General features: G+C 37.5%; 3 protein-coding genes across 7 annotated transcripts in view; all 3 read right to left on the reverse strand.

Moving 5' to 3' along the window:
* Positions 1 to 11: 11 nt before the first annotated feature.
* On the reverse strand, positions 12 to 1,300 carry LOC109609272 (NADH-quinone oxidoreductase subunit B 2-like). The gene is made up of 4 exons (XM_020025914.2): positions 1,187 to 1,300; positions 772 to 1,082; positions 531 to 719; positions 12 to 273 (listed from the first exon to the last, which is right to left on the reverse strand). The coding sequence occupies exons 2-4, from the start codon at positions 1,080 to 1,082 to the stop codon at positions 135 to 137; spliced, it is 639 nt and encodes a 212-aa protein (XP_019881473.2). The 5' UTR covers positions 1,187 to 1,300; the 3' UTR covers positions 12 to 134.
* Positions 1,301 to 1,959: 659 nt separating this feature from the next.
* Positions 1,960 to 3,563, reverse strand: LOC109609277 (NADH-quinone oxidoreductase subunit B 2-like). The gene is made up of 4 exons (XM_020025918.2): positions 3,390 to 3,563; positions 3,027 to 3,337; positions 2,788 to 2,976; positions 1,960 to 2,189 (listed from the first exon to the last, which is right to left on the reverse strand). The coding sequence occupies exons 2-4, from the start codon at positions 3,335 to 3,337 to the stop codon at positions 2,051 to 2,053; spliced, it is 639 nt and encodes a 212-aa protein (XP_019881477.1). The 5' UTR covers positions 3,390 to 3,563; the 3' UTR covers positions 1,960 to 2,050.
* A 458-nt stretch (positions 3,564 to 4,021) lies between these two features.
* The window catches only part of LOC109609295 (fibrosin-1-like protein), a 137,761-nt gene continuing 116,065 nt past the window's right edge, over positions 4,022 to 25,717 (reverse strand). The window contains exons 6-16 of one of the 5 annotated variants that reach the window (XM_020025937.2): positions 11,295 to 11,586; positions 10,648 to 11,203; positions 10,130 to 10,521; positions 9,566 to 9,747; positions 9,305 to 9,349; positions 8,935 to 9,102; positions 8,565 to 8,603; positions 7,863 to 8,151; positions 7,402 to 7,808; positions 7,105 to 7,343; positions 4,022 to 7,049 (exon numbers count right to left, since the gene is read on the reverse strand). In XM_020025937.2, coding sequence (XP_019881496.2) covers positions 6,620 to 7,049; positions 7,105 to 7,343; positions 7,402 to 7,808; positions 7,863 to 8,151; positions 8,565 to 8,603; positions 8,935 to 9,102; positions 9,305 to 9,349; positions 9,566 to 9,747; positions 10,130 to 10,521; positions 10,648 to 11,203; positions 11,295 to 11,586 — 3,039 coding nt within the window. In that variant the 3' untranslated portion in view covers positions 4,022 to 6,619. Of the gene's footprint in view, positions 7,050 to 7,104; positions 7,344 to 7,401; positions 7,809 to 7,862; positions 8,152 to 8,564; positions 8,604 to 8,934; positions 9,103 to 9,304; positions 9,350 to 9,565; positions 9,748 to 10,129; positions 10,525 to 10,647; positions 11,204 to 11,294; positions 11,587 to 25,717 lie in introns of all 5 variants that reach the window. The other 4 variants (XM_020025936.2, XM_020025939.2, XM_020025938.2 and 1 more) reach the window with 4 other exon arrangements.

Raw genomic sequence — 25,717 nt, forward strand, 5'->3', positions numbered from 1 at the left:
AAAAACCAACACACCTTTCAAACCTTTTTATTGTAGATCCTTTTCAATCTGGGAGAGGTAAAATTAAATAACGAAACAGTTTAGATCTTAATATGTACATGAGAATTGATTTAAACTAGACATGTCTAGGTGAATTACTTTCGGTACCACATTGATAATGCGTTCATTCGCTTGACTTTCTTCTGCAACTGCAGAATTCCATATAAAAGGGCTTCAGCCGTTGGTGGACATCCAGGCACATATATATCTACGGGAATAATACGATCGCAACCCCTGAAATATAATTTAACTCATTATATGAAATTAGTTTTCAGTTGAGTGTAATGATTTCTTAATTTAAATCCATTAAATATTAATCATAACACATTCTTATTATTTTGAGATTATAATAGTGTTATAACAAAATTTTATAAGGTCAATTTTGTCAAATGATTCTGTTATTTGCATCTAAATATAAATCTAATTTTACTTTTGGCATCTACACAAATATCTTTGTAAACATTATGGTTGAAAATGATCATAATACTAACCTTACTACAGAGTAAGAATAATGGTAATATCCACCACCATTGGCACAACTTCCCATAGAAACAACCCATCTGGGTTCAGGCATTTGATCATAAACCTTTCTTAAAGCTGGTGCCATTTTATTAGTTAAAGTACCAGCAACTAAAATAACATCAGCTTGACGCGGAGAAGCACGAAACACAACACCATACCTAAAATTACAAATAATAAAACAACTCTCAAATAAACCACATTCAATATAACCTGTCCATATCATATCTGGGGGCAGCAATGTGCATCATTTCTACAGCACAGCAAGCCAGACCAAAGGTGAGGGGCCAAATTGAGCCCTTTCTACCCCAATTCAACAAATCATCCAATCTAGCAAAGGCGTATTCGCCCAAATTGCTTTTATCTTTGGTATGTGGAGACCATGGTCGGATCTCTTCTTGTGTGGCTGGTTGTGTTGACTGGTTTCTCTGCACTTGTACATTACCGAAACCGCCGACCAAGTGCTTCAAGATGTTTGTGTTTGAGAGTATTTCTTTGCTTGGCACCAATGCGCTGCGCAACATCTAAAATAAGGTTAATATTAGAGGTTATACGATGAAGTATCATTCGAAGGTTTTACTAATAAACGAAACGATTTTACTATTCCTGTTGATCATATCAAACTTACCTTGGCGGTTTTACAGTGGAAAGTGATTGAATTATTTAATAATTTTTGACAGATTTACGTAATAAACACAAATCTGCAATCTAGGAACATTCCTAAGAACGTTTCATGTTTTAGTAATTTTTGTACCGCTCTCTGTACGCGCATAGCTGAACTACTTTCCACTTCCACTCCACGTTTTATAGAATACTAAATATTATATACATAAAATATTTATGTTATAGTTTGAATTTGAATATTCTTTATACAAAAACTACGAAAAATATCGGAATAACAAATTATTATTATGTAAAACCAATTCAGTTGAAACTTTGGCTCTTACAATTAATAGATTCGAGATGCCTAATTTTGAAATGTTTATGTCTGAATTTATACACGAAAGCCGCAAAAAAGTGTTGTTACTATACTCGATTTCATAAAACTAAATTTTAAAACTCTCAAGTAAGCTTTCTACACGCGATTATGTTTTCTTATATTTTATAAGTTTTTTATTTTCAAAGTAACCTGAATAAAGTTACTGCCAATATTATTAACCCATTAAAGTCAACAATAATCAGTAATATTATGTTACACCATAATTTACAAATTGTCATTAATGAAAGGAACAACCTATATTACAAAGAGTGAGAAAAATTAAGATTCAAGAGAGAAATTTATTGTATATTGTAGAGTAGCAACAGTGTAATATCATGTAGTTGATAAAAAATTATATGAAATACCTTCACATTATTGTCAGCACTATTTAGTAATAAACATTTAATAAATAATACTAATAATTGATATCAGAACCAGCAAACCTTTGAAATCATTTTATTGTAAACGAAGATCCCTTTTACTCTGTGAATAGAACAGTTTTGTTTAAGTAAATTACTTTCGGTACCACATTGATAATGCATTCATTCGTTTGACTTTCTTCTGTAACTGAAGAATTCCGTATAAAAGAGCTTCAGCCGTTGGGGGACATCCGGGCACATAGATGTCCACAGGAATAATACGATCACATCCCCTAAAATATCATTTCTTTTATACTTTGAAAGTGCTTTATGATTTTGCCTCAGTTCATCAATATATTATATCAGTTATTCTCGGAAGAGAAATTAGTACTCAATTATTTATAATGATTCATTTTAGCCGATGTTTATTTTGTTCAATTTATCTAACCACAATAAATAATTTAATTTTATTATATATTACATATAAATGTTAATATTTATATTTACTAAGCAAATATTATAAAATAATTAATATTAATTATTATATCAATTAATCAATGTGGATATTATTATATCAGTTATCAGTTTTTTTCCGAAGAATATTTAATTAATATTCTATTGAATATAATGATTGCTAATAATTAATAGTCATTATAATTTCCAAAACTTCAAAACTAGTTCATTTCTAAATAAAATTTTACTTTTCTTTCGATATTATATGATCAATTTTCTTAATGGTTATTTTAACAAATTATTAGAAAAAATTATTTAAAAATTTCCTTAGCATTCAATCTTGGCTCTGTGCACATTGTGCAGAGTAGGAGGAAAGCCTCTTCTACCACGTATTAGCGAATAGTGCTGTTTTTGGCCAAAAATAGTCTTGTTACTAACCTCACTACTGAGTAAGAATAATGATAATATCCGCCACCATTGGCACAACTTCCCATGGAAACAACCCATCTGGGTTCAGGCATTTGATCATAAATTTTTCTTAAAGCTGGTGCCATTTTATTTGTTACAGTACCAGCAATTATAATAACATCAGCTTGACGCGGAGAAGCTCGAAACAGAACACCAAACCTAGAATATACAACAATAAAATCATCTTCAAATGACGTAAACTTTATAACCTGTCCATATCATATCTAGGGGCAGCAAAATGCATCATCTCTACAGCACAACAAGCTAGACCAAAAGTCATTGGCCACATTGAGCCCTTTCTACCCCAATTCAGCAAATCATCCAATCTAGCAAAAGCATATTCGCCCAAATTGCTTTTATCTTTGGTATGTGGAGACCATGGTCGGATTTCTTCTTGTGTAGTTGGTTGTGTTGACTGGTTTCTCTGCACTTGTACATTACCGAAACCGCCGACCAAGTGCTTCAAGATGTTTGTGTTTGAGAGTATTTCTTTGCTCGGTGGTATTGCGTTGCGCAACATCTAAAATTAAACTAAAGTTTTATTTATTAATTTAAGATTTTATAAAACTTACCTTAACGGTTTTATGACAAAAAACACAAATGTACGATCTAGAAACATTCCAAAAGGATGTTTGACGTTTTATTCCAGATAAATATAGATAATTCCTTATCTGTGTTTAATATATTCTTTGATCAATTTGATTTATTAAAACGTTAAATAAAATCATTTCAAAGAGTATGCTATGAAACTATTAGTTTTACAACGACGTTCACCGAGAGAAAAATATATGGGTGGAGCTAGTTTGTGACGTATTGACGTGAAAAACAGCTACAACTACAACAACCTATCCCCAAATTATACGCGCCATTGGCGTTCCATTAAGCATTTTATATTTTCATTCATAATTTATAATAAGTACGTGAAAATAAAGTTACGAAATGTTACTCAATTGTAAAACTTTTTATTTATTCAGTTTTATTTATAATTATAATAAATGAACAAACTTATTCGTTCAAAACATGAATAACAAAAAGGGAAAACGCACACGGGAATGCCACTGATGATTTTCGATTAAGCTACCAGTTTGATTTCCGCGCATCTACGTCTTTGCGACGTTAGTTTGTATACTTTAATCTCTATAAATAAGTTTGGGAATTTTTTCATCACCATCAAGGTAGTATTAAAAAAAAAACAACAACAAAATTATGACTAATGTTTCTAGTATTATAGAAACAATATTGTTTATTTATTATATATTACATCACTTGATTCTTTCAGAATCGTACACATAAAAAATTGTTTCCTAACAAACATTAAATAGAGCACAGTGATTTATCTACATATCATCAAAATTGTATTTTTAAGAAGGCGGGTATCTACACGCGATTATGTTTATATTTTACAAGCTACCTTGTCACAAAGTAGGGACAAAAAAAGTTATTTCCAATATCATTATCCCATTTCAGTTTCAACAAGAATCATTAACATTATACTACAACGAAATTTACAAAATAATAACCTATCACGAATCACTGTTAATGAAGTGTCGAGTCTTATTGATTCTTGGTAAAACTCGAATTAGGAACACCGGGACCGCATCTCAGAGTGAATGAGAATAAACGAAACAAAAAATTGGTCCACATAGTACATACACTATATACAATTTGAATTTTATCTCTATGAGACTCATAATAAACCACAATTTTGGCACTAAGTGAGTATTTTTCTTAGCACTGAACATGCTATTCATTTTTTACTGAAGTCTGTGTTTATTTTAAATTAGCACAGTTGTTTGAAGTACAAGAAAGACAAAAAAATTGAAAATAATCTTCTCATTATGTGAAGTGTAATTAATAATTATATAATAATTGTATTAATAAAATATATGTTATATGTTCATGTTAAAAATTTTTGAGTTTTAAATGACTGTGCTGATATGTGAAAACTATTTCGAATGACCCGTTAATTTTTTATCAAGCATTAATTTTCAAGGCAAGCACCAATTCAAAATGTCTATAAATATAAATTCACCCTGAGACACGTTCCTATTCTCAATACGTCTGTCAGAATAATATTAGAGAAAAATTACACATACAAAGATATAAATAAAATGAGCTATGTATAAAAGATGACAATTCATCAGTCTTAAATAAATTACCTAAACAAAAATTATGTACATAAATAAATAGGAAAAAAAAATAGATAACAAACTGCACTACAACTTTTCACATCAGGAAACGTTATTGTATATCATCCACTGGGAATAACGGAAAAATACATATTTTTATCACAAATTATACAACCACTCGAGGCAAATTGACTGCGAATTTACATTTCCCGAGGAAAAGTGCAGTGCTGCAAGTGCACACAAGGTCTTTAAAATGTAAGAAATTAATGTGTTTACATTTATTTAGACATTTCGGTTTCTCACGTCCATAAGCTTCTTGTATTTACATTCTCTTTAGGCAGTTTTATTTAATTCTCCACGTGAACAAGATGACATATCAACGAGAAGTTTTATCGAATGCACACTACACTAAAAGATTTTTTATAAATTTGTATAGGTAGACAACTGAAGATTATAAACAAAATCTATTAACATAATGTATAAAGTCAAATTGTTCAGGCAGTTACAATCAATAAATAACTCCATACAGTTCTATATCTGATTTTCCACGACACAAGAATAACAATTTTATAAGTTACTTTCAAACAAATAGTTCTAATTTGCATTTATTTATTATTGCATTAAAAAGTGTTGATGAAAAAAACAGTTACAGACTGATACGGAGACGATACAATAAGTTCTAGGGAATCTGACGGCTCGATATATGCATAAATACATACATACATATACAAAACCACTGCAAAAATATCTTCTGGGAAACTCCCTGTAAAGAGACCCTTTTGATTATGCTATATGAGATCATCAATAAAACAAAAGTAAATGTATGGTCAAATTAACTGTTAATTTTCGTATTATAAATATTAAACTTTACAACCCGAAATGAGTGATAATTGTCCTGAGACGTCAAATAAAAATACTTAAGTAAATTTATATCACTTTTTGTTTGATTACGGATATTTTTTCGGTTGATAGGAATGTTAATACTTTCTCACAGAAAACTCCTTCCAAATATACAACCCTATATTTTGATATTTAAATTTAATTAGGACATTTTTTGATCTTGACTGATACTTAATATAGTTATATTAATACTATTTTTAATACTAGAATGATAATTTAAATGACATTTTTTAACATTACTGAATTACTAAAACTTGTAATCTTGATGTATCCATATAAGGACAAACATTGAGTTTCCAGTTTATCACAGATGAAAACAAAAACATGCCAGTTTAATCAGTTTCATACATGATTTCCCACTTAAATGGCGTATATTAGCAGTGTCAAACCTCTTTCAGTCGGATAATTAATCTAATATCATCTAATATAGTACGTCTATAATTTAATGTTAAAACAAACCACAAAAGACAAAATTTTCTCACTAGACGAGCGGGATGCGCTAATTAATACTGAATAACTTGTTTTAAAACAACAACGGAACAATTATTACAACATTTCGGGCAACTAGAGAACCTATACATTCACTAAAAACCTTTGCACATTAATCCGAGACCAATATCGCATGTGTAGCACTCTCGCACACTTGCATACAACCACGCGGCGACGGCCATAAATAAACAAACATAAAAAACAAACGAAAAAACAAGAAATAATAACTAGACCGCAGCCTCACTGTCCGCAGCATTGCCGCCACCACCAGAAGACGTAACGTGCTATCGGGGCTCTTCCTTTTTGTGCAGGTCCGCCGGCGTCGGCGTCACGCTCATCTTATGCGACGCGGGCACCGACGACGGTTGCGGCGGACCCGGTCCAGGTCTGAGGTGCATCAGTCCTGGATCTTTCACCCTCAGTTGTCCGTGGTGGGGCGGCATGCCGTACGCGCCGAAATAGTTGGCCGCCGCGGCCGCAGCTGCCGCCCTATCGTCGCGCATCGCGTCCATTAGAGCTGTACCGTAGCCGCCGTAACGGTGATAGGCGAATGCGTCGGCCGCGGAAGTCGGTGGCGGAGGCGGCCAATGAGAGGACGCGCTTGGAGGCGGTGGGTAATGTGGAGCCATCGATGGATGGCTCATCATCCGCGATCGGTCCAGTACACTGGGCGGTGGTTGCAGGTTTGGCGGATGCCGCAGGTAGGGATGATATCTGAAAATTTCAATCATTAATGATGCAATAAAAGTTTATTAAATGTATACTGTACCTGGACATAAGATGGTCTTCCTCCTTGATGCGAGGTTCCTCCTTCACGCGTATCTCCGACGGATCGGGCTGCCCGTTCCGCAGCGGCGACCTGTCGCGTATCACTGATGGAGGTAATTGCTTGGCCGCTGCCTCAGCTATTCGTTGCTGGTGCATTCTTTCTCTCTCTCGGTCTCGCTCAATCTCTCGTCGTTCCATTTCCCGTCTTTCCTTTTCTCTACGTTCTCTTTCCTGCTGTTGCTGAAATAAATCATATTTAGGTATTGTCTCAAATAAATACGACAAATACTAAACTTACTTGTTCGAGACGTCGCTGCTTCTCTTCTCGTTCCCGCCTCTCGCGCTCTTCACGTTCTCTTCTCAGCCTCTCGCGCTCTCTCTCCTCTCGTTCCCTGGCTTCGCGTTCGCGTTGTTCCAACACCGGATCCGGTTTAATAGACCAGGGTGGCGGTGGACCAGGAGGCGGCAATCCAGGCAATGTAGGGGGCAGAGCGCTGACGGTTGGCGGGAAGCCGGGCATGGTGCGTTGCAACGAACGCCACGGATCGTGCGGCAATAACGACGGGGCGAGATGGGAGTCTCGCGCTCCCGGCCCGAACGGCGACATCGAGAAAGGAGAAGCTCCTGCGCCGGCACCCAAGGGTCCACCGCCGTACCTTGTAAACGGCGAAAGGGTTGAAGCTCCCGTAGCAAATGGTGACTTTCCTGTAAAATTATTTTCTTTGAAATGGTTCGATTTTTTGATAAATTAACACATACCTAAATGGCTGGCCGACGTGGCCGAGAACAACGAACCGGGATGATGAGGCGGATCAAATACTGGCGGTGGCCGATGCGACGATAACGTAGGCGGGAAAGGTGCCATTTCATGAGGCGCTCGTGTGGCGGCGCCATGCACTGAAGGAGAATAGGGATGGGTGGGCGGCCTTAGCAGATCAGTTGATGGCTTTGCAGGCGTTATCTGGCCCTTGGCCTCACCACTTTTCTGTTGATGATGGTAGATCTCCCAGGCGACGCGCACATGCATTGCATTCCATTTGCCAGTTTTCTGTTGATTAGAGAAGACGTATTTTATTTGTGAAATAACAGACTTTTTATTACCTACTTCTTAAAATAAAAGTTACCTTCATATAATTTTGTAATAAAAAATGTAGATCAATATGTATGTATGAACTTAAGGAACTTTTATTCTAATTATGTTCTATTTCTATAGTTTTTCCGGCGTCGACTCAAATGTTTGTATGTATTTCTTTATGTACAAACTATAGAAATATATTAAGAGTTTTGCTTAAAGTGATAAAGCAGTAATGTAATACTAATTAAAAGCAGCCAGGAAGGCCATGAGTAAAACGAAGTACGTTCAAAATCAAACCATAAATATATAGAAAATAATAAAACTGGAAATAAATTGTTTATTTGATTTGGATCGCATTCTCGTTGCGTGTGAGTCATGTTACGTACCACTATTTTTGGCTTGGTCGGATCTGTGGGCACCGTGGACTGTGGACAAAAGTAAAAAATCAAAGCGTTAGGGGATGCCGGAGGTGGTTACATGCCGAAAAACACAATTGTTAGAATAGTAATAGTGAGTGAGAGGGCGAAAAACTCATGGGAACACAAAAAACATCAGCCAAATGCTCATTTGAGAGTTGATGCTTTATGATGCGTTAATGTTTGTTAGATGATTTGATTAGAATTGATTATTTATTTATTTAGAATGGAAAAATGTATGTCTTAATTAACTAAAAACATATATACATATAGTCTAAATTGCTAAAAGAAATGTATGCATTTTTCCATTCTAAGTCACTGATAAGTAAGTTTTACATACCTTATGTTGGAAGGAAGTCAAATGATTGGGAGGTACAAACGGTGTTGGACCCGCTGTTAAACCGGGATGCATCAAACTTGGGGTGTAACCTGGGTAAGAAGACATTCCCAGATTCTGCCGATAGAAAGGTGATGATTCTACACTTCCAATTTTGGGAATATCTTTGAACTAAAAATAACAAAAATGATTAATCAACTTACCATCAATTACATAATTGTCAGAAAAACAACAACCATAAATGAGGATGTAATTAGAATTCTCGTTTATAGTGATTGTAACAATAATGCTTCAGTGCAAAATTGCTGGCAATATATCCATCATATTTAAAATAAAATACTATACGCCATTTAGCAAGAATGTTCATACTCACACTGCTCTGACTTCTTCTTGCTAGGTGGTCCATAGGTGACATTTTCTAGTTGGAGGGAAACAAATTTATTAAACAAAGATTAACTTAATTTTATAGAGCTGCTAGCAATTTTACAACTTTAATAGATACAGCGTAATATTGCTATGAACAATCAGGAAAAGATATATTTATGAAGTAAACTAATAAAATATATTCTAATAAAAACTTCAATATTCGAATATTTTGAGAACCTTGATCTGAATGAACACCATAGCCACTTACCAATGGAGATGGGAAGAGCGTTGAGGCGGCTTGCGGCGGCAACAGGGACGTGGTGTGCTGGTGCACGTGTGTATGGTGATGTTGGTGTTGGTGCATCTCTGTTCTCAGGTACGGGGGCAGCGTCCGGTCCTGTGACGCCAGAAACCGATTGTCCAACTCTCTGCGCAGCATATCCGTTTGATCTGAAAGTCACGGGGTTGTAGTAAATAAGGGTGTCGCACAATTTATTTACGACGATGTAAAAATTTCGCAACGCTCGTTAAAACATCGAATGGTAGACCGTTTCGAGTTTATGAATTTTAACGATCATTTTTATGAGCCTTGAAAATCATATTACACATTTACTAAATAAACGTCATATTAAAACAAATTGTGTATAAAATATTAATTTTAAATTTTATTACGTGCGGTTAAAATATTAAATGGGTAACAACATTACATTTAATTATGAAATGCAATTAAACTGCATTATTTAAATGACTGCTATTACCATTTAATGGACTAACATAAAAATTAAAAAAAAAACTTTGCTACTAGTATTATTCTAGATGAACGTATACTTACTGGTTTGGAAGAGGCTTTCCGCCGAGAACGGATTTGGATTGGGTTGAATGGGCGGCGTGGCCAGTGGGCTGGCTGTCGAGACAGGCGGCGGTGGCAGCGACGGAGCCGCGAATATCGGGGCCGTCGCCGTCGGAGGCGGGTAAGACGACAGCAGCGGTGGTGTAGGCCGTGGAGGCGCGGGACTCAGTTGGGGCGGTGCAGGCGGCGCCGCCGACGATGACACCGTCACCCACGGTTTCGAGATAGCGGGCGGCGGTGCAGGTGGCGCGGCCGCGCTCGCCGCCGACGCCAGACTAGAAGACACTGTGGTGGTGACCGGTGGCGGAAAACTGCTAGGTACAGGCGCCGCCGCCGATGAGGAGGTTACGCTCCGGCTTAGGCTGCTCACGCTGCTGCTGAAACATTGGGTTTTGTAATTTGATATATATAAAATAAAATAAACACCAATTATAAACATTGATTGATGTACTTAGAAACAAAATTCAGCAATATATATACAAGTTTTGACTTGTACTAACCTATAACTCTCACGTTCCCGTTCCCTATCCCTCTCCCGTGGTTCCCTATCTCTTGTCGAAGGACTGGGTGATGGCACCCTCATCTTGGGCGGCTCTCTATCCGCCATGTTGATGGGCGGCGCCGTCCTGTGCGGTTGTACCATCACGGGACTGGCCGCCGCCTGCGTGGGGGCAGGCATAGCCTGTGGCGGCGGTACCGTGCTAACCACGGGTGCAGCAGCTGTGGCTGTCGTCGGTATCGAAGTGTAGGGCGTGTGGGGCGCGGGAGCGGTGTACGGGGTCGAGGCGGCATACGGGGCGTACAGATGATGATAGTGGCCGGATGACGGAGCGGCGGCGACGTTTGCCGATGTGGCCACGGCCGGACTGTCCGTGCGCATCGCGTGTCCTCCAGGCAACGTTGTAGGATCCAAGGCCGGTGGATGATGGGAGGCGGGTGCCGCCGCCGCCGGTTGCGGTATCGATGCGGCCGCCGTTGGCACGCTGGGCATCGCGGCTTGTGGCGGCGGTTGCAGAGCGCCGCTGATCGCCAGAGTGGCGGGTGGCGGGGACGACACTGTAACAGTAATTAACATATATTGCAGATAAACTGTTGAATTTAGAACATATGTGAAGTGTGGAGTGTTATTATTATCTTATACCATTACCTGGTATTGGTTTGAGCAGTCCTTGAGTGGTCGGCGCGTGCGTCGCCGTCTGCAACAGGGGCAACGGTGCCGTGCTCACCGCAGCCGACGGTATCGCCTGAGGCGGATGGTGCGGTGGCTGCTGAGCGGGCGCCGGCGACGGCACCGGCACATTGGGGGGCGTCGGTGCGGGCACGGGCGAGCTGCTAGCGCCGCTGTTCAGCGATGGCAGGCTGGGCGGCAGCGCGCCAGGGAACTCGTGCTTTCTCGACGCCGGCGCCGAGCCAAATATCACCGAGCTGGCGTCCGAACCCTATAAAAAATATATCGTTTTATTGTTTACTTATTTGTTATGTGTATATATATATATATATATATATATATATATATATTTATAAACTATAATATAGAAAAATTTTAATTATGTTAATTATTAATATACAGTAATGAAAAGCACATTGTATGGAATTGTTTAAATAGATGATTACCTTGTGCTATTTCGCCTTAATAGAGCTACTTAAATTTCAGCAAAAAATCACACTAAATCTAATAGTCACAGTATAATAAAGTAGTGATAAAATCGTGCGAGTAAAACTATAAAAATTTTAAGGATCATATAATGAGAATTTTATTATTACTAACTTTTACGCCAGATCTAAGTGTACTTTTTATGGCTCGTTAAGTCAGAGGAATGTTAAAAACGGTTTTATGTTTCAATGCTGTAAAGTTACGAAAGACACGGGCGTTAAACATCAAATTAGATTGGGTTCAATAGAACTAAAAATAAAAGGATTATAATTGTAATCTCATTATGACGGACACTGCGAAGTAATACGCTGCTGGAGAATAATCCTATTAAATCAAGACAGCAGCTTATTCCAGCTCAAAGCTTACGACGAAAGTGTAAATTTTAGCCCCGTTGTGAATGAGCTTAAAAATCATTTGTTAAAAATGAAAGGTTGCGACAGAGCGGCCGGCCTTGTCTGTCATTAGCGACGATTACTGTAATCATTGGGTGAGAACAATGAAAATAACATGTCTGTATAATATTCTTGAACATTCTTTCAAGCCGTCGTTGGACGGTGGCGAGACGGATGCAGGCGGCGTCGGCGGCCTTAAAATATCGATTGCAGCGCTTTTTAATTGCGCTCGGGGTCCATTTTCATTTACATCCCGCCTTCTGCCGGTCCGTCGTGCACATCTCCCCAGTGGTGGCGTCTGGCACGCTGCGCATTACCGGAAAGAACATCTGACTGCCAAGGTCGAAACTAGTGGTGAAGGAAATATGGGATAACCCTGCCGTCATTCTATTTAAATGATATGAATCAAAAGAAATGCACCAAAGATTACCTCACCACACCTTAAGACATATTGTCTAGGAACTACAAAATAATCATGAATGAAAAATTGAAATAAATATCAACGTTTAACGATTAAATCTTTAGGGGTCCGTTGCAGTATTATATTATTTTAGTTGGATTAAAATTCTCCCTTCACTTTTGCACACATTTCCCTCAGTCTCCATAACAACTTGTCCCCTTGTGCTTTGAAAGCAATCAACTTTCCAGCTTCCAACTGCCATAATCCGTTTCTACGGTGTGGAAACCGTCCAAACGACCGACGGTCGCAATCACAGCCGCCCCCTCGGCAGCAAAACCGGGACTCGATCCATCGGAACGATTAGTGCATCGTAGCGAGTTCCCCGTTTCTTTTAGCGACCCTCGAAAACGAGTGGCACTTCCGCGGCCGGAACTGTTATTGCGACGATTAGACATAGTGAGTCAGTGCACTTAATGCGCCCCATCATCGTTTCGGCGACGACGATTTCGCAGCACGCCGTCCGGAAGTGGATCATTGTCTTATTGCGGCTAGTGGCGGCGGGGTCAAGGGGACGTATATTAACGGGATGAAGACGCGCAACGGCGTCGACGTCGTTCCAGTTTATGGCCACACCAAATGAGCGACTGAATGAGTGTGTTTAGTAAGGTTGTGGCGGGTTAATGCAGACGATTCCGAGGCTTTCGGATCGTTAGGCGTGATTTAAATCAGAGCGGCGCAAATAAAGGACTTCCATGATTATCGTCAGCACTTGTTTATAGATTTTTCAACAGTACACCAACAATTATTTATTAGAAAATTTAACTTTATTACTTTAATTTTACAAACAATATATCTGGTATATTAATAAATATTAGAGTTTTTCCTTTTTTCTTAATAAATAACAAATAAATAATATTAAACATATTTCATTATTAAAATATATAATATATCGTGGTGTATTTCATATATATGTGCAAGACTGAGTTAAAACAATATCAGACTGATAAAGATAAATCGGTATTGGTATAGAATTATCCCGTGATTAACGTAATTTCTTAGCAATTTGGTCGCAGTGACGCGACTCGAAGTTTAATTTTCCGCATCGTAAACAACATTTGACCCGTTCCGCGTGATAATTACGGCGGCGCCACCGCGCTCTTTGCCCGTGGGGCATCCTCGCCGACGGCGTCCGAGGGGGTGGCGGCGCGACGCAACGCGCCCCGTCGAGGGCGGCAACGGGTCCCTTAATTGCGATTTAATGAATCATTAAGGTGTGAGGATGGAGTACGGAATTAATTGCCGTCGTCGAGCCGTTCCAACAGGCCGGCTAATTATATGAGGAACCGGTGATTCCCCCGCGGAGACCGACCGTTATATATAAAGACGGTGATTTTCTGTTGACGGTGTCGACACATTTCGACTAATTGCAAGGAATAAAAGCGTGGGGATGTAGTGAGCAGGCGGAACTTGTGTTTCGCGTCCGGAATACACAGAAGGGCAGTTAATTCGGTGGCCGTTATCACGTCTGTTTAACTTGTTCGGCAGTTGCAGCGTGGCCGCAACATGACGCGCCGCTTAGCCGTCCCCGGCCGCAATCCGTGTTTGTCCGGCAAGTCTTATTAACACATTCGTCGCTTTATTTATGGTTGTCGGAACACCGGCCTAATTTGATTTTGCCGAAGTGTGTTTCCAACGCCGAGTAATCCCCCAGACACATCAAGTCGCTGCGAACAACGGTGTGTAAACACGGTCGGAATAACCGCTGGGAATTGTTGTATATATTTCTTTCTTCAAACTGGTAATTTAGTAGTGGAAGTGATATATTAAACGTTTTACAGTTTTTCTCGCACCCACTTATTGTGTCGTGGAATGAGAACATGAACATTTTTTTTATTTGATTCAGTTTAAGATCTTTCTTTATCTAATTTTAGTATTGTGGTTTGAATTTTATTTTTTCGCACTTGTAACCGAACGAAACGGCGTACGAAATTACTGATGTCATCGTTGCTCTTATAAGCGGCCAAGTCACTAAATGAATATTTGAATAAAGAACTGAATAATACTTAGAAGTAAAATGTGTTCCAAAGAATGCGTAGTATCAAAATAATGTAGCGAAAGGGAATAACGAAAAATGTTGGAGTAAGTTAATATTAGTATTATAAAATATTTATAAGTATACCATACATATTTTTTAATTTAAATTTATATCTTAGAGTTAATAATTATTATTCTTTATAAGTTAAGTATTATTATATTTAGAATTACTTTTTGGTCTCTTAAAGTTAAACTAGGTTGACGAAGAAACGTGCTTTTAACACATTTTCTATACTATTTCACATTTAAATAAATTTGCATGTATTTTATAGCACTACAGGATTATTGACAGTGTCAATAAAATGTAGGTCTGTGGATTTTGGTACAAAATATTTTGTTACTTTAAATAATCAACGTTTAATAAGTTTTCTGATTAACCCAATTATAAATATGGTAAATATAATTAGTTACTGAACCCCATAGAACAATGTTAGTAAGAGATGCAATGAGCACTGAAGACGTCAGCAGACACTCCCTAAGAGTATCTCCGAAAATACTCAAGGTATTGAAATAACACAAACGTCATTCAGTTGGTGAAAACTATATCTAATGATATAATTTTAATATACATCCACATTAGGTGCGTCTAAAGTGTACATCTACTAAACAGGTGGGTGAAAAACCAACCATAAATCGGAATGAAATTAAACCTGTCACCCCCACGTATTTCGGATCGGGATCAATGGACACGTCGAGTGGTTCAATCCGGCGGTAAAAGCTGCAGAACGTATCAAATATTGACACCGCCGAAACGGGGAAACGTTTCGGTGCCGGCGAGCCAATATGAGGGTGCAGAAGGGTCATTCGGTGGTATAATTAATAACTCGGCTCGCTTCGGTTATCTGTTGAATTTAATCTGTTACTAATTCACAGCCACTTGGTCGTTTATTCGCTCGCCCGACGACCGGGGGACACTTCATAGTTATCGAATGAATAAATTGCGCGGGCAGATTTATGCATGCATGACCAGTTTGTTTTGTGCATTTTTTTCCCCTCGGTTAATTTTAGTCAACCTCGCAACCTCGTCCGACGCTAATTGCATTTGCACGGATCCGATTATACGTAATCAGCTTATTAGATTTGAAACAAGGCTGTTAGATTAGGTGGCATTAAGCGAACGCGATTAGCATGATTACCCCGAGCGCAGTTAATTAATACCCCAAGTCTGGCGACTGGGGGGGAAATCGAAGAGAAAACGGCTCGCATGCGGGAGGCAAATTTGTGCAACGTTAACGTGAAAAATTTACGGAGCGTGCGTGGAAATTTGTCGCAGACCGATTAAATTAAGAAACAATCACTCCGGGGGGTTCCCCCATGTCGAAAATAGGCGGCGTGCCAGTGGGTCGCGGTCTCGTCTTTTGACAAATTGGTCCGAGTCGAGCCGGGCGCTCGTTATAAATAAAACGACGTGCCTGAAATGTGTAGTCCACATTGTGGACGGAGCGAGGAGTCGCAGGTGACAGTTTATGGCCTCGCGGAACACGCTATTTTCGTTGTTGGGCGTTGCGACGACTAATTATCACTTGTCGACAGTTTAAAGACTAATTATACCTTTTAAAAGGGAAAAGCAACTAACCTGTTTGTGTTTCGTTTTGAGTGTCAATTAGTTTCGGCCAATTATAATTAATAATTCATAATTAATAACATACGTGATGAATCACGGATGATTAAATAAATATTCGAGGCTCGCAAACATATATCATGTGAATTGCATGAACTGTAAACAGTATGAATTATAATCTTTAAACGCTATTAACGTTAAAAACAGTTGTACGAATTTATAGCTTCCTATTTAGGAAACACACTTTTGTTGAAAAATTTCATATTTAAGATTGTAGTTTACTACATATTTGAATAAAAGTTTAAAAATTAATATTTAGACATATGTTATATGTATATCTTAAAAAATCCAGAATATAAATTTTATTTTAGATGTTTTCTTGTTATTTATTAAGTAATATAATTTTAACACTTACCTTACCTTACTTTATTTAATAATTTTTTAAAAACGTACAAATCGGATATATATCATGAGTATCCGATGTTTTGATATTTTCAATAAGTATCACATAATTTATGAGCACTGTATAGTATATATTTGAATAAAAATTTAGAAATATAAATTGTATTAATGTTTCTTTTGATTTGGTGTTACTGGTAATTTGTGTTACTGTTATTGCATTTTTGAAATTTAATTCTATATTTTGATAGTTTTAATAATATAACATGACATTTACTATGTGTTCAAATAAATATTTATGTGTATGTAAATTATTCCTAATAAATTAGTTTATTATTATCCACCCACTATAATGACAATCTAACACGTAAGGGTAAGAAGCAGGGGTCGCTTTTACCCTTTGTTCGCCGACGAATTGTTTAATGAACCTCGAAATGACTGTCTAATTTTCATTACAAAGCTTTGATTAAAAACCCTTTGACGTACGATCAAACAAAATCTATTCACCTCCCTTAAACATTTTACACCCAGTTAACCATTTACAAGCATAATTTTGTTAAAAACCGAATATTACCCGAAAAACATCCTCGCACGTCACTGCATCCAAGTCCATCCATCGAAAATGATTGCATTACGTAACCCCGACATGGCGTATTAAATCGCAGTCGTCGGGATAAAGCCCGCGGGACGACTCGGGATAAGGAACAATCCACAACCGGTGGCTTTTATTATCCGGGCGCGGAGTGCAGAATGTTCGTTCGCGGAGGGACGAAAGGAAGAAAAAAAAAACAGAGACCGAAACGAAAAATAAAACGAGGCAAAACGAAAAAATGACGGCAACGCTCGCTCGCTCGTCAACACAGAAACGGGAAGCCGTACGTCGCCGGCTGTTTTATTCATGAGGGAGCGCGCAAAACCGGGGCGGATGCATCTCGAATCCCCCCCTACGGTTTCCCGCCGACGAAACGAGTGCGCGGGGGAGAAAAAGATGTGCGGCGGCCGCATTCTCGCTTTCTCGGGGCGGATTCGGATCGCTGCACCGGGGAACGATTCTTCCAACAACACATCGTTATTTTCGGATATGCTGCCAAACATTAATTTGATATGGTAACAAAATTTAGTTCTGAAAGTAAACTATTTGGTCTACAAAGTTCCGAAATGAGTAAACATCGAGGAATGGAAAAAGCTATCTTAAGATTTAATATATATATATATATATATATATATATATATATATATATATATATAGTTTGCATTTAAAATGTGGACAAAAATATATAAATTGTGACATAATAGTATGTTTATTTAAGATACAACTGGTAAATTTCGAGATATTTAATATTATCGTCTATGAAACTGATTATTTATTTAAAATAAATTTACATTCGCTAAAGTCATAAAAACTTACCATAATTACCAAGTTTTAAATAAATTTGCAGTAAAAATATGTTAATAATACTTTTATTAAATATATTAAGTATCTTTAAGTATTAGGAGTTTGATTTTTACGACATTTAAGTCAAATTCAATTCTGTTTGAGTTGCACATTTTATCTGGTCATTTAAAAGAACTAACTAACTAACTGGGACAACTAATTTATATTACGTTAAGAAATGCATCAAAAAAAATTTTTCGAAGAAACTTCAGTCAGTTTTTCCTTATCTCGTCTGGAGATACTTGAAATAGCGAAAGACGAACAACATATTCATATTATTTAACTACAAGAATTCGTTTTCCAATTAGAGTATTGAGTATTAAGTATCTTGGTTGTCTGAATTGTTCAAAAGGTTATCATAATAATAAAAAACTATTATAATAGTAATAAACAATTTAAACAGATTTTTATAGTTTACATTTCCCTCTTGTTTAATTTATATAGTTACGCATAACTGATAATTTATTCTAAGAATTTTATATAATAATACAAGTGAAACAAATATAATAATAATAATATTATTATTCAACATCCGCTGATATTGATATCCAGTGAACTTCACAATATTTGCAATTACTCAGGATGTTTACAAATATTTTATAACCACGAAGTGAGCGATTATAAATTTTAACTTTGAGCTATTTTTTCCTTAGATTATATGATATCTAAGAACATATACAAATATGTATGTCATATATGTAAACAGGTTAAAACCAAATGCCGACGAAACATTTTAAAGAGGACAAATTGCACCTATTGATAACTTGTTTGAAATTTGAAGAAATATCAGAAGTTATTCTCTATATTTGGACAACTACGGGAATATAATACTCAAAAATACGATTTAAAACATGTATGTATATATGTAGAGTAACATCAGTTTTTAAAAGCGAAACAGAGGAATTACTGAATGAAGTAAGAAATTGTTCAGTTTTATAATTATTATCTTATTCCTATTTCGTTATGTGCAATTGTTCTAAATTTTTTATAATGTTTTTCTATTATAAATAAATTATACCTAAATAGGTACTTTATATATGTTTAAATATTTCATTGAAAATAAAGAATAGCTTCATGTCAATTATAACCGAATTAAATGAATATTTAAAAATATATATTAACATTCCAGATATGACCTAATGTCCGAAAGAAGAATGATTCGTTCCGCAGGGCAGTGTCACGACTGTTTTGACAAGAAATGTTAATATTTAGAGTTTTACCGCAAGGGATGTTTTCAATAACATGAGATTTATTTGTTTGTAGGACATACCAGTTTTACTCTCATAGATAGCGGTGTATTTACCTGAAACAAAAAGATAAAAATTAATAAAAACTCACAATAATACTTTTCAAAGCACTAAATCATATCGTACAATTCTTTATTTGATCCTATAAAAGCCATTAACGGAACAACATTTCTGTCAATTCCGACCAATTCTGTCGGCCATTACGCCCGATAAAGTTGTTTATCTAAACCGCGATAAACAATCTGGGAGAGCGGCCGCGTATCCGACGTCGGACGCCACGAAACGGCGGCTCGGCCCCGTGCAGGAAACGGACGACCGCGACGTGGAAGACACAAAACCGACGCTCATCCACTCGTCCACCCCGCGACCCGAATCGAATCGATAAAAGCGCGGCGGTGGGTTCCGATCGTCAGGAGAGCCCGGTCCGTTCTCTTCGCCGCTTCCGCATGTCCGCTTCCTCTCTGTGTGCTGCTGTTGCCACCGCCGCCGCGTTTTTACGCCCTCCACCTCCCCTATGCCGCCGCCCCCGCGTACACCGACGGTAGACATGGCGATGCATTGAGAGCGGATCGAATCAATTTTCCGCGGCGGGTGTTCCGTCTTGTGTTCTAGGTAGGGGGCGACGCTTTTCGGCGACGGAACGGCGAACTGAACGAACCCGGTGGAGTTGCGAATTATTCGGGAATTGATTCCCGTTTCGACGGTTTGCGAAGTTCCGCGATGAGGACGGGACTTTGTTAAATGGAGCGGCCACGAGCTGCCGCATGTCGGAAGTTTGTTCTCTCGCAAAGGTGGAAGGAAGAGAAAATGCAACGTTTTTTTAATGGCGAAATGTGTTACGGAAATATGGTCATTTTGTTGTTTTTGCTTATATGGTTTCTAAGTCAAATGTTAATTGTTAACACGATTAGAAAATTTACAATAAGTACCCATTAAATTTAATCACATTTTCTAAATTCATATTTATACGATTAAATTTTTATGGAACTATGTAATATGCTGTAAAAAAGGACATGGTTAAATCAGCAGATGGCATGCGAATACGTTTTTAAAGAAATACATATTTTAATAGAATTTTAAATTGCTTTTTCTTTACCTATTAGGCACAGCTATTAAACCTCTACAAAAAAGGTAATGGAAATAATATTCATTATTATATATTTCTTTCAATGAACGAATAATAACAAAACCGTCAATAAAAACTAACTAATTGAATACGGAATTAATAGTGGTTCGGAGGAAAAAAAATAAATACTAATGATCTGGGAAAACATAATTCACGACCGTCTATTAGCAGAATTATTTATTGGGCAATAATTCAATCTAAACTGTTCTTTCCCAAGCCCATTGTTATAAACTAGCTTCTTCCGTTACAAATTACAGCATCTTCTCTGGTGCGAATATTCCGCAGCATCTGTCCGTCCGGCAATAACCAGTTTTTGCACCACGCTCGATTAGCATGAATGATTAAAAATTTTCGTGCATTAAAAAAAAAGCAACAGATCGTTCCGTCAGATAACAACGTTAACAACCAAAAGTGCTTTTTGCCTTGACAATTTTTCATAAATCATGACGTTCCGATCTCGTTTTAAAAGAGCCCCATAAACTATTAAGCACCGACTTTCAAACGGGAATCCGCAACATCCCGCAACATGGCAATGTATAATTCAAACACCGAGACATATAAATTGCGCGAGATCCCATTCTATGTTATCCCTTTCCTTTCTGATTTATACCGCAATAACTTAGTCGAAGAGCCAGTTTTGCTTTGTTACCGATGTCATACTCTCTAAGCACTTCCTACATTACATCTAGATCATGTATTATAAAAGAAAGATGATCCATCAAGGAGACGGTAAAAAGTATTGTCGTCATGTAACATAAATTGTTTTTCTTTTGTGAAACCCATTCAATTATATGCGGGACGCCACTGGCTTGGGGATTTTTATCCATTGTTTCCAGATCAAAGTATCCCCAATCAATGCCTCCGGCAATCCGCATTCAGTCAACAAATTGACAAAGCAATGGAACACAATTCCAGACACATTTGCCGCGTGGATAAATACGGCCCCATACATTTTGCCCCCTCTTGTCGTTTTCCGTAAACAGCCGTGTTTATTATTGCACCGTCGTCCTTTTAGCGAAATTAGTCCTTGCTACGTTTATCCACCGCACGTCACCAACTAAAGCCCTTAATCTCGACAAAGTATGGACTAATTATGCCGTTGTACGAATGTGCGAACGAATCTTTATTAATAACGGGGATGATTGTTGGCGTGTCGACGCGAGTTTATAATTATTTTTTATGTCGCCGTTACTTTTAATGCGTCGCGCTTAAAGCGCCATTCCGGCATTTACGAGCCGCGTCGAGCGTCGCAATTATTTTCGATAGCGAATTTGAAAAAAAAAAAAAAACAGTCGTTAGGGGTGAATTAAACTTGTGTTTATTTTAAAATTGTATGAATTTATAATCGGGGAGCGTAGAAATATGCGTCGACACGATTAAATTTCACGTCGTCCCACATACACAAACACACCAGTGAGAAGTAATCGATTCGTCAAAATCAAATGGCATCGATATGGCAAATTTTCGTCGGGTTCAATCTGTACAACTAAGTGAGGGTGACACGTTTTACGTCATGTTTGCGGGCTTAATTGTGGCGATACATCAATGTCACATTTGATCGTGGCCAGAAGGCAGGCCGTGTAATTCGGTCCCGTCTTATCTGGATGTGTAAATTTGCTTCGATGGCGGGACGCTTATCTAAAGTGCCCAACCATGGGAAGGGTCACCCGTAACAGCTGTTCGACAATTAACAACTAATTAGTACGATCTGATGCTCCATAACACCTGTACACACGTTCCGAACACAATCGACATTCCAGATCGCTAAATAATGAACGGAGATGTAACAATTCAACAGCACACGTTAAGTGTTGCGGTGGGCCGACTCAGATTTTTGTTAAATCGAGTTAACTGGGTTCAAAATTTCAATAAGCCCGTTTCAAACAGAGATAGGCAAATAGATAACGACAGGACCAATCTGAATATTGGTCATTTGATGGGAAATTTCGATTCAGATGGAAGTTTGGATTGATGTTAAATGTTTTCTCATTTAGGCTGATAATCTAGTACGATATATTTGTTTCCCTCTAGTTATAATTAAACTGAAACTAGTGTCCAATCTATATGGCAATTTCAATCGAGATGAATGATATTTCGTTAGAAAGATAATTAAAACACTCATCCAATGATGACGAGGAATTCAAATTTTTACGATATGAATATCTGTTATATAGAAGGAAAATTTTTGACAGAGTTAGAAATACAGTCCAACTTCGACAATTCGAACTATGATTAGTCACAAAAAAATGCATACACAGAAAATTATGTGTGTGTTTATCAAGTGGCATTAAGCTAGATATTACAAAAGATAGTGCTAAAATACACTACTTATCAAAAATAACATTTTGAAACCTATAAAATATAATAACCAATATTATTATTATCATGTAAAGATTTTATTTTAATACAAAAAAGTCAGTTATTTTTTGTTTGACAAAAGGATTTTTATTTGCATTGTCATACATAAATTTTCTTGCACGAAGCCTAGAAACGAAATATAAGCATTACCATTGTAGGGGTTGTCTTTAAGACATTTAGTAAAATGTATTTCCATTTAGGATGTTGTAATCATGTAAACACCATAAAGTAAATTGTAGAACTTTTCGGCATTATTTTAATCAATCAATTGATCTTTGAATCAATTGAATTGTTGCTGATAGAGACTGGCCCTTAGGGCAGAACACAGGTATCACCGGAAAGGAAAATCTTCGAATAGTTTACCTGATGCAGGAGAAATTAGACTTATCGAAGGTTGTGCCAAATATTTAGTTCGTCAAGAAATTCGAGTAATCGAAGTTTGAGTTATCAAGTAAAAATTGCACATAATTTTCACCCTAGACGCCATTGTCAACCAATTTGCTTTGAGTTATCAAAAATTCGAGTTATCGAAGTTCGACTCTAGTTGAAAACTTCGTATTTTTGAGAAATTAATATTTTTGTATTAGATCAGTAAAAATTTAAAAATAAAACATAGCGACCTATTTGGCATAAAATGCTTCTTATTTATTAATAAAGATGTCTATCTGCCAAAAAATGAGATCCCTTAAATTTAGTATACTTCATATATGTATATAATTGCATGAAATTAGTCTGTGGGAGAGTTAAAATTAAAGTTATCTTAATAAATATTTTTTTTTGTTAAATTGAATGGTGAAATAAATGAAAATTATCAATAAATCACAGAGATGAACATTATTTGTTTATTACAACAAGGATTTTTTACTCAGGTATGAACTAATTACCTATTTAAAAGAACTAAAAATACCTCTATTAAAATGAAAACATTAATTCAGAACAACTCAAATTACTAAAAATCCAAATGAATGAAGTAAACGACTTGTTTTGGAACCCATCTCTGGTTAAGTGATAGATCCATACGGCTTTTGAAGTGGACACCGTACCTGGACGTTGATGTCATCGGATGGAGAAGTGAGGGGTGTATCTACAGTTTCCTGGTGACCCTCCTTCTCTTTTTTTTCGGTCGCCTCTTGACCCACATCTCCGTGGTCGGAGTTCTCCAATCGCACTATGATCGCAATGGTGAACGGATTATTGCACTCACTGTCACACTACAAAATAGCCACGGAGAACATCTCCAACACACACTGGTTTCATTCAACAATATCACATGTTCCTCTCTGTTAACTGCTGCCCATTACGAAACGTCGTATCTGAGGGGATGAAATGAACGATTGAAGATGTATTGAACGAGAACGTCCGGATTTGCCGACGGATAACAAAATTTAAACGAGTACAAGTCACGATTCATTAGTACAATGCGAGCGATAAGCCCCGGAGTAAACTGTACGGATTTATGGTGGATTTCGAGAGCCAGGTTTAAAGTTAATTATCTCGAATTTTGCAAACTATCATTGCTTTCCTCTTGTCATGTAGTTGCACTTAATCAGCCTCCCGATTACGGCGGATTAGTTTCGAGACATTCAATTTAACGTTGCGAGTCTAACGAGAGCAGTAATGCCATTAACAAACTCCGCTCAGCTACTTCAAGTTATTCGGCCGTCATGTTTATATTCCCCGGTGTTCCGCATCCGAAGTATCGACTGACGGGATTTGATGGAACGTGACGGAATTCTTCGCAACTGGCGAAAACGTCGCACAGTCGGCGTATATAAATAATTTCGATTATCGCCCGCGCTTCGCACGGGAGTAAATTAGCATCGGAGTAAAACGAAACTGGCAACGGTTCCGTAATTAAAATTTAATGTCAATTCGTTTTACGAGGGAATAAATCACGGGCATAAGGATTTATGCGAGCGGTCGTGTTTCGTTATTATGTTGTTTGATGGCGCGGGGCATTCCATAAAAAAACACTGTTATTTGCGTGTTAAGAGTCCTCTGTCAAATAAAAACGTTTTAACTGGTCCGTAATTATTACGGTTCGAGTTTTTTTTAACGGCTCGCCACGCCATAAAAATAGAAAACGCTTCTCGGTAAGCGTAGAACATGCGAACCGTCCGCCATGTATGGGCATTAATTTTTATTGCGGCTTTCAATTTTCCTGGAAGCGAGTTTCTCGCGTTATCGATTTTTAGAATAATACCCTTACGGGAAATACGTTAAAAAGAGTCGGGATCCGAGCTATTGTTTTAATTTTCCTAAAAAAAAAAAAAAAAAAAAATGAACTAAACCATTCGCCGAGACCACCGTATTGAAAACGGCAAGCGGCGAATGGTGGAGAAACATCCTATAAATTCGTCTCCAATAACTTTAAACTGTAAACATGCCATCAATCTGATTATACGGAGCACTCAAACCAATGTTATCATTTTAAATAGAGCGATAAAAAAACATTTAGTCGCTTGTAAAGCGATACCGACAGAGTGCCAGCGGCATCGATAAATCGCTGTCGTCATAAATCCAAGCGGGCAAAATGGACCGTAAAACATTTGCCAGTGGAATTAGAACCCGATTCCGATGTTAAAATATTACGGGCGACAGTTAGAGCTGTCATAACAGTCGAATAAAACTGCGGACGAATTAAACAAAACGACAGCTCTAATGTAGCGGCATTAACGGCCGCCCAAGGATGCATTAGTATTTAAACGTTTGGTACAAAGAAGCAGGATATTAATGGCGCGAGGCACTTGGACGCGAGCCAATGCTTTTTTGGACTCCGATCCGAGAGTTGTTCGTATTATTTTTTATAACTCTCTCAAACAGAAGGCTGGGACTCGTAAGAAAACGATTAAAAAATCGAAGATTAATGCTGACTATGCGAGACAATAAAGTTGAAAACACATT

The sequence above is a fragment of the Aethina tumida genome, chromosome 1 (assembly GCF_024364675.1).
Source record: "Aethina tumida isolate Nest 87 chromosome 1, icAetTumi1.1, whole genome shotgun sequence".
NCBI lineage: Eukaryota > Metazoa > Arthropoda > Insecta > Coleoptera > Nitidulidae > Aethina > Aethina tumida.